Source organism: Dendrobium catenatum, unplaced genomic scaffold (genome assembly GCF_001605985.2).
Source record: "Dendrobium catenatum unplaced genomic scaffold, ASM160598v2 fragScaff_scaffold_156, whole genome shotgun sequence".
In the NCBI taxonomy this organism is placed as follows: domain Eukaryota; kingdom Viridiplantae; phylum Streptophyta; class Magnoliopsida; order Asparagales; family Orchidaceae; genus Dendrobium; species Dendrobium catenatum.
In genome coordinates, this window is record NW_021318618.1 from 5372802 (window position 1) to 5387503 (window position 14702).

At 36.7% G+C, this 14702-nt stretch overlaps 1 protein-coding gene across 1 annotated transcript in view; it reads right to left on the reverse strand.

Moving 5' to 3' along the window:
- The window catches only part of LOC110113448 (kinesin-like protein KIN-7I), a 98395-nt gene that overhangs the window by 53888 nt on the left and 29805 nt on the right, over nt 1-14702 (reverse strand). The window contains exons 18-19 of the mRNA XM_020846043.2: nt 1571-1654; nt 1221-1370 (exon numbers count right to left, since the gene is read on the reverse strand). Coding sequence (XP_020701702.1) covers nt 1221-1370; nt 1571-1654 — 234 coding nt within the window. The remainder of the gene's footprint in view (nt 1-1220; nt 1371-1570; nt 1655-14702) is intronic.

Sequence of the window (14702 nt, forward strand, 5' to 3'; positions counted from 1 at the left end):
AATTATAATTAGGTAAGAGGGATGTTTTAACATGCAATTTTAATGAAATAAGTGAAGAATTAGGTTTCCAAAAAATTGGAATTTAGGTAAATCAGAAAATAACATTTAAATTACTTTTAATTAAGGAAAATATTTAATATAAATACATTAGATTGTGGTTATGTTAATCAACATTAATAAATATATGATAAAAAAATACTTTAGGTTATGGGTAGGTTAATGAGCATTAATGATCTTAAGAAGAGTAATTAATTAATGGAATGTGTAGGGATAGTGATGTATAAACGATATGTAATGATCTAAAAAGGCTTATGTTGTATTGTAACCTCTTTGTTCTTGAAAAGAGGAAGTGTTAAGAAGAGACCAGTGAGACGACGGTTTCAACAAGTGACATTTGAGGTAGGAACACTTTACAAACTCATATTCCTTTATATTATGTTTTGAAATGTCTAACACTTAGAAATACATATTAGATATTCTCTTTATTTGATAACAATGCATATTAGATGTTCTCTTTAATTGACAGCAATGCATAGAAATATCTTTCTTTGATAGCAATGCACATTAGATGTTCTTTGAAATGCAACCTTTCATGTAAACTTGTCTACTAATCAATGCATATGATTGATATGAGATTGCTACACTATATTTATATGTTTCTATGAAAAGAATGTTTGAATGATTGTAAATGTTGAAAGCGGAGTACCAAATATGGTGCAAAAGCACAATACGGCTCTTATGAGCAATATGGCTCTTCAGGGCAGAAGAGGAAAGGAAGATAATATGGCCAAAAATATGTTTGTGTACCTGATCAGTACACTTCTGATACTCCGATACGGTTGTATATGTTAAAGAATAAGCAAGTATATTAGAACATTTATGACAAAGGACATATGAAATAGATGAAAGGATATGCATATGAACTATAGCATGTGACATTCAGTAAAACAATCATGACATTTCATAATCATATAGATGAGTTAATTTACATTGAACATGCATATTGAATTGCATGAATATTTTCCACGGGTAAAAAATTTATCCTAGAATTCTCAAAATTATTTTACCATAAGAATATTTCAGAAGAATAGCAAAAGACGCATGAATTTTTGCTGCCCAAAAGATAAGTAAAAATCAATATAAGAGAGGGAAAATAAAGACAAGGTCTAAGGAATCCAAGTAACGCAGGGGCATAGCCATACAAATGAATTATGAATTACCTCTAATATTTCAGACAAGATGGAGCAGAACTGGAAGCACTCTTCGAAGGTAGCTAAAACATTATTATATCCGTGCCTTAAAAGATCAAAATGTGAAGCAATCTCTGCAATTGAAATGGAAAGCTTGACAGTTGTGTCACAGTTGATTTCCTAGAACACATCAACACCATAAATGTTATTTTAATATATTCTCTTCCATCATTTTCTGTATTCATTAAACTGAAGCTGAAAGATAATACAAAATAGTAAGCAAAAAGGGGGAAACAAGTAGCAATGGTTGAACCAAGAAAAAATAGGTAAATAAAAGCAGAGCTATATTTGCATGGTATAAGGGGAAATGTTTTACTTACAGCAAAACGTTCATTGTGCAACGAACACAGTTGCTTATGGTTTGTTCTAGCCACTTCACGTGCAATCCTGGCATCTTGATCGAGCTACCGTGCAAACCAACAGGGAGAAAAAGAGGTTACCAAGAGTACATGCAACACAGTAGGGACTGTTCAAGTGAAATAAAACACTTCACTCACAGGATAGAGGATATAAATGTAGCTAAACTTTTTTTTTTTTCAAAAACTATAAAATAGGCACAAAACCATGAAATAATTCTAGATTTAGCGAATAGCATTTAATGCAATGTAAAGACCCAAAAAAATATCCAGTTAACTAAGAAGAGTTAGTATTAATTTAGTTGTTCACAAAATATTACAGATAATTGATCAAGCCGTTGAGAAATAATTGATGTAAAAATGGACATTTTGTTAAAAATGAAAAAGTTCTAACTTTATATATTTTAATAATACAATTTTGAGAGAAAATTATATGCAATAAATTTTATGGAATATTCATTATAATTAACTAGCAAATTATATATAAATCGTAAATATAGTAAAAAAAAAGGAACCGATCTAATGTCAGTTAAATTGAACCAACAAAAGGGGTAGATTTTGCATCTTTAACTTGTAAATACCTAAATTTTATTAGGTAATGTGCAATTTTGGCTCAATTCAATTATACCTAAAATATCAACTTTCACAAAAATCATCAATGAGAATATAATTGTGTTCTAGACATCAAATGGATCAATTTGATAATATAAAAATACATATTAATTTGCAATGAGAGAGTTATGGAATCGGTTTTGATTTTAAATTTTTTTCTAAAGTTTTCCATTTACTGTTTCTTTATTAATTTTACTGTGGCAGGGTGTTAAAAACTTCAGAAACACCACTTAAAGCTGCATGCATTGGTTATGTAAAACCTGCAATTCGTCATTTAAGTGTGTTGCACGCATATCGATGCGCCGCGACGAATTTAAGAGAAATTTCGATGTCGTCGGAAAATTACGAAATAAATTTTATTAAATTCGTCACGAAATTTCAATCGAAACGGTATAAAGAACTTATATCTAATTTCGCACGGTTTTGAAATGAAATTCTCCGAATTCCGTTTAAGTAACATTTGGCCTTATATACCCATTTTGCCCTTCATGAATTAAAAGAAACAATTCTAGGGATAAGGGCACATGCGTAAAAGTCATTCCTTAAGTCCTCATAAGTCTAAGGGACCGAATATTTCGGTCCCTTGTGTGTTTTGTTCGGCCGTGAGAAAGGAGCGGGCGGAAGAGGAAGGAGTCGACGGGAGGGCTCAATCGGCGGCTCTCCGGCGACGGAATTAGGGGGAAAACGAAGGAAAAAGACTATAAAAGATAAAGGTAAGCTTTTTATGCAAGAAAAATGAAAGTTTTCTTGAGTTTTTGCATAGAGAAAATAATAGGGTTTGTGTTTTTTTTAGAAATTTCTTTAGTAAATCTTTAGGGTTTGCTTTGATCTAAGTTATCCTACCCTACATGTCAAATTTTTTAAGCCAAAAAACTAAATACGAAATTTAGGGTTTCTCTTTTTGATGCAATTTTTATGGGAATGCCTAGAAGAGCATAAGGGAAGACTTTTGGTATCAAAAATGTAATTTTTCATTAAGCGAATTTGAGTGGAAAAATTAAGGAAAGCTTAGGGTTTTTCCTAACATAGGGATTTTTGTATTGCATGTTCACTAAAGCCATTTTAAATGATTTAGAGAGGTATCTAAATAAAAGAAATTGCAATTTTGAGAAGAAAAATAGTTTTCTTAATTATTTTATGATTTAATTCCGAAAATAATAATGATTTATTATTATGTACAAGAAAGGGGATAGTTTTAGAAGGACTTAGAATGATTTGGATGAATTTTTAGGTTTCTATAATTTATATTTTATTTAAATCCGAAATTTATTAATAAAAACATCAAAGTTTGATAGGAGGTTGATGATGTTGTACCTTAAGAATAGGTGTAGGAAGATTATAGGAAGCTTCTAAAAGAATTAGAAATTTTATTTTGGCAAGGTTTAAGTTAAATTATTTTTCTTTAGGTGGTGGCAAGAAGAAGAAGAGTAATTAAAAAGGAAAAGAGGAGAAATTCATAATTTTTGGAGGTAGGAATTCTTTTCCTTACGTGTTCATTTGTTATTTCATGTTATATCATTTTATAAGTTAAAGCCTTTATGACATGTTTTATAGAAATGGAATATTTATTACACATGCAAAATACTTCATTGTTTCTTTCATGCTTAAGTGCTTAAGTGTAATCATTACATGTATCAAATTTATGTTTAAAGATTTCATGTTAAACATTTTATATGAAAAGGAATGAATGTATGTTCATATGAAAAGATTGTATATGATGGATTACGGAGTACCAAAGACGGCGCAAAAGCACATTATGGCCCTTGGGGCAAAAGAGGAAAAATGAAGTAATGGCCAAAAGAGGTTTGTGTACCAGATCAGTACACCCTTGGTACTCCGGGACGGTTGTATAAAGTAATAAGTAAGCATTTTGAGACGACATTCATTTCATACATATCAAATGACATATGCATATGGTACCTAAATGATTTCTCATTCATATGACATAAACAAGATAGCATGACTAGAAAAAGAAAAGCATGACCCCTTTAGTTTAAAAATGTCATTTCATTTTTAGTCATATGAGCATGTTTAGGATTAGAAATTTCTACTGAGCGTAGCTCACTCTCTAGTTTTGGAAAATTTTCAGGAGAACCCTCTCATAAGTGATGGCGGATCACCCGAGGTTTACTTATAGTCGTCACGCAACGGGTGACAGGTTTTTTTACTGTTTTCTTTAGTTGTAGTTCTTTCCTTTTTTTTTTATGGCATGCAGAGCATGAGTAGATATAAGTTGCCATCTTGTAAATTATGAACACCTGTGTAAGTGACTCTACCTGTGGAATGGAACTAAAATATTTAGAGGCGCTTTTTGTTCTTGAAGATTGTTTAGAAAATTTTTGTTTACATGAAAGATGAATAGTGTTTGTGTAATATCAAAAATCTGCTCCAGGATCGTCCAGGACGATCTGGATCGTCCTGGGACGATCAGTTGTAATTTTGCTCCAGAATGTGCCCAGATTTATGTTTGTTCCGCTGTGATTGATGATAAATAGTAGCTCTGTGTTTGTGTGTCTGTTGAGTTGAGTAATTTGGAAGATTAAGTTCAGGAACCAATTCCAAAGCCAGATCCTGAATAAAAGATTTTGTCGCGGCCCGGTGAGAGCGGGGTCCGTCCCGGATCGGGTCGGGTCGTGACAGTTTGATCTGAACGTCCGATTTCGTTCCCGTCTCGTACATACGAGCTAACAGGGCTGGGTCGTGACAGGTTATGGCTAAGGATAATTAAGTAATTATTTCATTAATTAGCCATTTAATCTTTTTTTCATACCAAACTGAGGCTCTTCGTCTATTGCAGCTCTTGATTCTATTTGGTAGGGTTTTATTTGTTTTGCCTTTAAACCATTGATTTAGTAGATTCCTTAGTTTCTTCTTCTTTTACTTTCTTTTAATTGAAATTTTATTATTTTCTTAAATAGGTGCAGTGTTGTAACTAGTTGCCTCCATGTGTCATTTGCTTTTCTATAAACACTGCTTATTCTTTTGATAGAGGGGAAGTTTTTGCTTTGGATAGAATTATTTCCGGTTTCCTGAAATTAGAACGAGTTCCCTCACTTTAAGGTTGATTTTCGCTTGCCTTGGATGGACATGAGACCATGAAGCCATAGTGGGGTCCATGATCGCACCAAGATAGGTTGTCTAGAGTTATATCATTTCTCCTTTGTGTTGCCGGCGTATTCATCAAGTTTCCAGCAATCGAAAATTGATTTTATTCTAGCGTCAATAATTGGTCATATTTCTTCTCCTCAGCTCAGCTCACAAATAGTAAATTTCTTATTAAGCATATCGCTACAATTCATCCCCAAATAGACCCTCTCCAATAAGGACGTGATACTTGCCCTCAAACCAATGATTTTTGCCAGCAAATAGCAACCCTATTAAAATGCTATAAACTCTGATGAATTTGACGTAAAACGGCACCATTAAATTACAATCACATCCAAATCCCACAAATTCTCTAATGGTTAAAAATAATTTAATAATGAATCATAGGGTGAACTTAATCAGGCACAAAACTCTCTATCAGCTAAGGTCGAATTAAATTTGTTCCTTTAGAAAACATCCACCTTAGATCTACAAGTTATCCTTAAATGAAAGAACTCATAGTTGCTGCAAGGATCTTTTGATCAAATAAAGTTAACTACCTACTCTAATTAGGTAGACTATGGACGATGACACCATGGGATTTTAATCAAGATCGTTATCATTCCCACGTCATTTGCTTTAAGTGTAAGGTCATAAATTTCAAATTCCAATATCAAATTTTCTATTATGATGTGTTGCAAATCTATTTTCATGACTTATGTTTTGATGATTGACAAACACTATTGATTCTCTTGGACTACATGTTACTTCTAACTTTTCAGGAATCGAAGATCGGACGAACAAACGAAGCCAGTTCAAGATTGCGTAGGTTAGGATTGTGTCAGTCTGTACTTTGCCTTTTCTCTTCATGAGTCTATTTGTAATATTCAAAGAGACTGATGTTAAATAACCCTACACACACACACTTGAGAGACTTAGAAATTCTGTTTTTACTCAAATCGGCCAGGACGATATTTACATCGTCCGGGACGATCTGGCTTAAAACAAAAATTCCATTAGGGATTCTTAATTAAGGCAGCCGTCATTAACAGATCAGCTTGGACGATACGTGTATCGGCCAGGACGATAAGCTCAAAACAGAAAGAAATTGCCGCCATAAATAATTAAGGTATTCTGTATTTTTGGTAATCCGCAAGGACAATCTTGGATCGGCCTGGACGATATTTTACAATTATGTCTTAATTGATCAGACAAATCAAAGAAGTAATTAAGGATGATTGATACGATCATATCGGCCTGGACGATCTCAGGATAGGTCGGAACGATAAATATCAGCTAGCTTGAATTCAGGGCGATGCTCTGGACGATTTTCCTCAAATTTGTATTGATCGGCCGGGACGATCGTGAGATCGTCCTGGACGATCAAGCCAATTTTAAATCGTCCATCTTGCATTTAGGGCGATGCTCTGGCCGATCTTCTGAGATTTGTACTGATCGGCCAGGACGATCTCCATATCGGACTGGATGATATTGTCGGCAACTTGCAATTAATGAGCTCCTTTGAAGCTCTTCTATTTAAGAGCTCTTGTTCAACGTTTTGAAGAATCTTTTGCTGCTGCCTTGACCTGGGAAGACCTTGAGGAGAGAGGGAGAGAGAGAGGATCTTGTGAGGGGGAGCTTGTGAGGGGATTCACAAGGGTTGTTTCAAGGATCGCTCTGCTTCTTCTTCGTCTAGAGTTTCTCGTCCATGGAAGGGTCGGTAGAGGTAAGGATTCAGCATCTGATTATGGTTCTCTGCCAGCTTTAGGAGGAAGCAAAAGGAGATAGGTTCTCTGCCTTGACGGGGTGGCAAAAAGAGGTTCTTTGTAAAGGCTTCTTCGCCTAGCTGTAGGGGCTAAAGGAGAGTTACGATTGTAGTGCAATACTCGGAGGGCGCCTCCGGAGAGTTGACGTAGGTCGAGTTGACCGAACCACTATAAATTTCTGTATTCTTATTTCTTGCTTCCGCACTTCAATTTCCGCACTTATTTTTTGTGGTGTGATTTTGGTTTATGAGATTTTACTTCTTTGAGAAAAAAAATTTAAATACCAATTCACCCCCCTTCCTCTTGGTTCTTGGGCCAGTTCTATAGGGCTTAACATCCCTAACGAACTTTCATGATGTGCTCAACACTTAGAGTCTATCAAATAGCTAGCATTAATATAAGTGGTATTTTGTGATCGAGAGGGTAATCAACAATAACAGCTTGCACCTATAAGAAATATAAAACTGATCATAAAGTCCTCGCAAAATAAGGACAAAATCTCAGGATAGTGTCATCTTAAATCTATTGTTTTCTAAATTTTGGCCCAGCATGGACTCAAATTTTCGGAGCCCATTAGATGGGTGCACGAGAAATATAATATTTGATTTCCCCATTACATCAAGAAAGGCACATATGGGAACAAATGTAGTGCCAAGTTGCAACTTTGTTTTTAACCTTTGAGCGAGGTCATGTCCACGATATTTGTGAGACGAATGCATAACTTTCATACCTTTTTTCCTTTTTTTTTTTTGCTAAAATATAGAAAAGCAAAGGGAGGTGATCAAGTGTTTTTCCATGGTCACTCCTTCGCGATTATTGTTGGAGAGGGAGGAAAAGCACAGTTACAACCTGCAACGATGGTTGATAGCAACAATGGAGAAGAAAATTGATGAAGTCTGAGCAGCTACAAACAATTACAATACTCCAAGCCCTATAATCTCACAGCTTCATTATAGTTAGTGACAATTGTCATCATTGAAGCACTTTACTTATCCAAGTTATTACTAAAATCAACCTTTCCAAACTCCCAAAAGCTAAAGAGGCAAACAACTTTGATGTGGACATCCAACCGTCCATGCCTATCCAAGGAGGAGCTGAAGATCGACGACCGTCATCATCCCATGTAATCTTTGTCTTAATCTCTGTGTGAGTTTTGGAGAGGAAAAGTCCTATGGGAAGGCAACCTTGTTTCCACCAGCCGCAGGATTAATCCGGACTCGTGGATTGAAGTCCCTCGGGGAGGGCAACGTAGTACCCATCAACCGCAAGAAGAGTCCGAGCTCGTGGTTTGTATCTTTTTTTTTGTTCTCCGTCCTCTCATCTCTAGTCTCCACCATTCACCATCTGTTTTTGTTTTATATCGTTTGATTTTGGTTAACATTTCTTTTGGATCAAACATCAATCCCTCCACAAGTCTTAACCACTAGCCAAATCCCTCCATAGCCGCCGGCCATAAACCACTCAAGCCCCACCTGTCGGCTCTCCCACCACATGCCCCCCTTCCAATTCCCTCCGAACTCCCTTCTTTCCTAAAATAGATTTATTTTAATTTGGAAATTATTTGATTTCAAAATTCAAAAGAATTTGAAATTCAAAAAAAAAAAACCTTCCTAATTAAATTTTCTAACTTTGGAAAGCCATTTAATTAATCATCAATCTAAAATCTGAGATTGATTATTTAATTAATTCAAATCTCCAAATAGATTGCATATAGACACCCCCACCCCTTTCTCTCTCCTAACCCCCTTTCTCTCTCCTAACCCCCTTTCTCTCTCCTAACTGAAATCCCCCTTTGATGTAGAACGGAAACAGCTGTGCTAGGGACAAATCTCCTCTCCGAATTTTGAGAAAACTTTCAGCTTTTGTTCCCCAAAACCTGAGAGAATTCAGGTTTCTTTCTTGAAAGAGGGAGAACAAGCACCAACTCCTCTTGTAGAACCTTAAAACAGTTTCAGATTCCAAACATCTCTTGCACTTGGTAGAGACAATAAACTCCACGTCTCTTGACCAATGTCTGAAAATAGCTTCAGATTTTGGGATAGAGCTTGTTTCTCTTGCAATTGGGGGAAGAACAAAACAACCTTTTCAAAAATCTGAAATATGACTTCAGATTTTAGAAATCTGATAGGAAGTAATCCAGGGAGAATTCAGCTTGATTGGGAAGAGAATAAGTGGGGAGAGGAGTAACCAAAGGGAGGCCTTGAATGCTTCGGCTAACAGCAGGTTAGCCCATTAATTTCTTTCCCCAAATCTGCCTTCTCCTGTGAACAGATTTTGAGCAAATCCACTAAGGGGGAAGCGGTGAGCTGAAAGGTAATTTAGGAAATAAAATTAAAATCCTAAGCTGTTACGTGAAGAAGCTCACGGCATTGAGAGGGATGGCTGAGGCAATGTAATTTTAATTCCCTAAATTAATGAGTGGATCCAGGGAATAATTTAGGGAATTAAGACTGTAGAAAATTCAGCCAGGTGAATTACGGGAGAGCATTAACTGAGCCGGAATTAAGGAGGTGGGGCTTGGGATTTTTGGTCAAATAGAATTTTCAGATTTGGAAGTATTTCCAAAGAGAATCAATTGGCTTTAAAGAGGATTTCCTATTCTAAATCCAGGGGAGGCCGGCGGCAGTTAAAAAAAAAAGTTTTGAAATAAATTTTATTGCATGCTATATTAGGATAGATGAATTAGGATAAAGAAGATTTTAAATCCTAATCAAGTATAAATTGATTTGGATGAGGTGATAAATAAATCCAATTTGAATTTGAATTTCAAATGGATTTAAATTAATTCCTTTCCTAAAATAGGTGTACTAAATTAGGAAAGAATTTTGAATTTTGAATTTTAAACAATTTGAATTTCAAATTAATCCCTAATATCATGCACCCCTAATTAGGAAATCCAAGGAGAGAGGGGAAAGGATGAGGCCGGCGGCTAGGGGCCATGGCCGGCGGTTTGGAGGAAATTCTGGATGGGTGGCCGGTGGCTTTTGGAGAGCTCAGTATGGAGGTTTGCCCAAGGGGTTGAGAGGGGAGGAGGAAGAAATACGAAAACGACGACTGGGAGAGATAAGAAGGAAGAAAACAAAACAAAGATAAAACGAAAGATATAAACAAACGATAGAAAATAAAATGATAGAAACCGCGAGCCTCAAACTCTTCCGAAGACTGACGGGTGATTCATTTGCCCTTCTCCAATGGACTTCAAATCACGAGCCCGGACCCATCCTGCGGGTGGTGGAAACTCCGACTCCCTCCCATAGGGATTTCACTAACGTTCTCTCCAAAGAACACAAGTGCAAACAAAATTTTATTAATAATCCATCATACCTAATACATGAGAAGATGCCTCTATATATAGGCCTCAAAAGAAATTAAAAGACACATTTTCCCCTTGGGCTTACATAAGACAAGAGGGTAAAAAGGAAAATTGCACAATTAAATCAAAATACACTTAATAGACTAAAATAAAATAAAGTGATCTCGGTCGTCGATCTTCAGCTCCTCGGATAGGCATGGACGGTTGGATGTCCGCATCACCCTTGGTCCCACCTCCTTTAATTCCTTCCATAAGGAAGCCTTCTCGTTTGGAATTAATTCGAATCATTTAATTTCCCTCCACCCATCAAATCCAATTTCCATAACAATTGCTCCCCTTAAAGCAGCCATTATTTCCCCATTAATCCCCATTAAATCTTGCCCTAATTAGCTTACCAATTAAGGCAAGGATTTAATTCCATATTTTTTTAAATTAAGTCAAGATTTTGAATTAAAATTCCCTCCTCTTCTAATACTTAACATCTGGAATTAAAAGCATTTCCCCTTCATCCACATAGCCGGCCCCTCTCCCTAATCTTTCCATTTCAAATACCCTTCCCAACCTCCTCCTCCCTCAAGAGGGGACCTCCTGTTCTACATCAACCTTCTTCCATTTGCTTTTATCCCACTCCTCTTTCACTTCCTCTTCCTAAATGTCATCAACGTAAGTATGATGTAGAACTAAATTCATGGGAAATTATGCAATGTCAAAATTACACGCCATTTGAATTAGAGAAAAAAATAATTACGTTGGTTTCTAGTGATTTAAACAAGTATTAAAACAATAGAGAGATGATTAAAGTTTAGGTCAAACTACATGTAAGCGTTAGAATCATGAATAATCAATTACAATCAAGATTAACATAGCATGGGGAGTTTTCAAAATAAATCCCTAAATTAACAATAAGATTAGGCAATACTTCGATCCACTCACTCACACTCTTGTTGTAGGCTAAACGGAGATAAGTTGCACAACCTTTATGATGCCACAAATTAAATGGAAGGCTTAGAAAAACAGAAGGCTTGGCGCAAAAATTCACCTTTATCAGGATTTGGAAACGATTTGCCACTGAGTCGGAGAGAGTTGTTAATCGATCGCGGTGGCGAGGTAGAAGACGATCCTCTCAAATGGTTTGATCAATCTCTAGGTTGATGTTGAAGAACGGAGACTTGAGGATGTACACTTGCCCCTGATTGTTGTAAATAAATTCGTGATCAAGTTCTGGATCCGCCATACATGTGAGAACAGCAGATTTTAATGTACTAGCGCTTCTGGACATCAAGCGGCTTCTTTCCAGAGGGCTGGACAGCAAAGATACTCGCTGAAATATTCTGGACAGCGCTCGATGGCCTTCCGAGCAGCAGGACAACAAAGAAGGCTTGCTGAAATTCCTGGACAGCAAGCAGGAATTTCATAAAAGAGAGGGAAAACGTGAAGGGAAGCTTGGGAGTAGGCGGCTAGGGTTGATAGGGGTTAGGAGGGCTGATTGGAGAGTTTAATGGAGTAGATTAATTAAATAGGAGAGACGGAGAGGGGCGGCTCATAATTAAGAGGGATTGAGAGAGGGAGGGGTAGGCCAATAGAGAAAGGGGAGAGCCCACATGCATTAAGTAAGATTGGAGGGGATTATGGGATTGAATTGAAGGAGTTAATGTTTGCTTTAGGGGTTGTTTGGTATGCAGAATTAGGATGGTAAAGGAATATAATTACACGCATTTATTAAACTAGGTTGTTTGGTTAATTTTAGGCGGAATAGAAGTAAATCCTCGGAAGCATTAATCGTGTATTACAATAGCCCCTTCGAGCGACATTGAAACCCGCTCAAATTGAGCGGGTTAGAAATTCTTTCGCTTTTCATCGACGTTGCTGTTCAGCTTCTTTGCTTCGCAGGAGGTGTAAGATTGCACGAGTGGCTTCTTCGGCACCTTCGTTTTTGTTCGACTTCGCTCCTTCGACGACGTTCCCTTTTCCTGTCGAATCGGAAGTTGCGACATTTTGATCGGAAGTAAGGACGTCATTGGAGGGTTGATTGGTAGAGAGATAAGGGACTCAACTTGGAGCCTATGATGCACCGACACTTCTCCTCAAAGAGGCGTGCAGTGTCCAACACCGTGTCCGACACGACACTCGTCCGACACTCCTCCGACACGTGTCGGACACGCCAAAAACGTGTTCGATTAAAAAAATATTAAATAAATTTGGACACGCGTGTCCGACACGCGTATCTTAAATATTTTATAATTTTTTTAAAATATAATTTCTTATATTTGGTGAGATTTAAACTAAATTTCTTATTTCATATCCACAACACCAAATCAACGTCTGCATTTAATACCCATTCATCGAATATTCTCATTTTCATTTCTCTTTGGCAGTGAAAGTATTTTCATCTCCTCTTTTTTTGCACAATTACAAATATTTCTCTTGTTGAACCAGAGTTAAAAGTAGTGATATTCAATGATGATGATATTGAAGGCCAAAAACAAACCTCTAAAGCTAATCCTAGTAGTTGAAGCTTGAATGCTTGATGTTGTAGTAAGTGATTATTTGCTTATATTTTTGTGGTTATTATAGATATTTTGTACTAAATATTTTATATTATAAGCTAGACAAGTTATCATGTCATTCATTTATTATTGTTTGTCATTTTTAATATGATATTACATTAATATATATACACTATATAAAAAAATGTATTGCCGTGTCAGCGCCGTACCCGTGTCCTATATTTTCAAAAAAAGCCGTGTCCCGTGTCCTTGTCGTGTCGTGTCCGTGTCGCCGTGTCCGTGCATCATAGCTTGGAGCTAGGAAGAAGACTATAGAGGAAGCTGGGCATCGAATTCAGCTATAGGTGTTTGGCTTCAGTTAGGTTAGAGAAAAAGTTCTCTCTCTCTCTCCCTCTGGACCGAAGGTTTGGGAAAGGAATGGAATATGGAGAGGGTGGAGGTTTTGATCTTGTTCTATTTGATCAAAGGGGGGATGTGGGTCGGTTGGAGGTTGCAGCAAAGAGGTCTTCAGTCATGAGGTTGAGTGGAGATGCTGGCTTTAAAGTTTCGGTTTGTTGGTGTGAGGAGATGCTTATAAAATACCCGGTCATATGGACTTTGGCTACAGGTGGAAGGAGTTCATGGCTGTGAGATTTCTGTGAGTTGAGTGGGGAAGCAAATAGCTGAATAAGATCTAAAGCTAGAGGGAGTTCTATGGCTAAGGAATGTGAAGAGAAATAAGGTTTAATTTGCTCGGCATTTTAACGATATATACAGAATACCAGGTCATATGGACTTTGGCTACAGGCACAATAGATCCCCATCGACGAAGAAGGTTTCGTCCATCTTACTATTTTACTCATGCCTTTCGTCTTCTGATCATTTCAAACTCTCTTTTAACGTCGGGCAGAGCTTCCTAACCGGGACGATGAGGAGATGGACTCTGATGTCGATTATGGTACGTTTCTTCTCAAGTTTATGACGAGTAGATTTTTATATTCAACATTTCATAAAGTTAGGTTTATTTTAAATTTATTTTTGCAAATTTAAAATTAGTGTTATTTATTGCAAAGATTTCCCATACCATATTTTTTTGTGCGTCTACATTCTTGTTGTGTTTGTGTTTTTATGACATTTCCTTCTGCAAATATTCAGGGATTGAACAATGCTGTTCCTGGAGCAACTAGTGCGAAAGATGACCCTATCGTGCAATTGTTGGATGGGCCAAGGACCAATTTTTTGTCAAAATTGGAAGGCAGAAAGGCAGGTGCGCTTGATGAGATTACGGATGTGGAGGAAATGGCTGGTATGATTGACAAGCTTTATGATCTGTGAAGTGTAGAAGGATCGGACAATGCTTCCGTTGCAAGGAAGAATGGCGGGGTGGAGCTCCTAACTTCATTATGCTGCTTACTTTATGGTAGATTGCAGAGGCCTCTGGTTACAGCCTTCAGGGTTTTGAGTTCTATTCTTCAGGGTAGAATCTTTTATCTTACATTTGGTCTGTTTAGAAGAAATATCAAACATTGTTTGATGAATTATATCCTATTGGTAGATTTGTTGGTTTTTGTTGCATTTCTGATACTTTGTAGTTCGGTGTTTGTTGTTAGTCCTTTTCTTTGTTCGACTGTGCTACTGCTTCATATCAAGAATATGATTTCCTTCGAAGGAACACATCCATTTTATTGGGAATGAAATGCTATTTCATTTGAATGCATCTGCTTATTATGTGACCTTGCAGGATAGTATTATAATTTAGAGTCGTGCTTCCCTTGATAAGCTTACAGTACTTTTATCTTTTGATTTTTAGTTGGATTATGCCTTATAAAATAGTT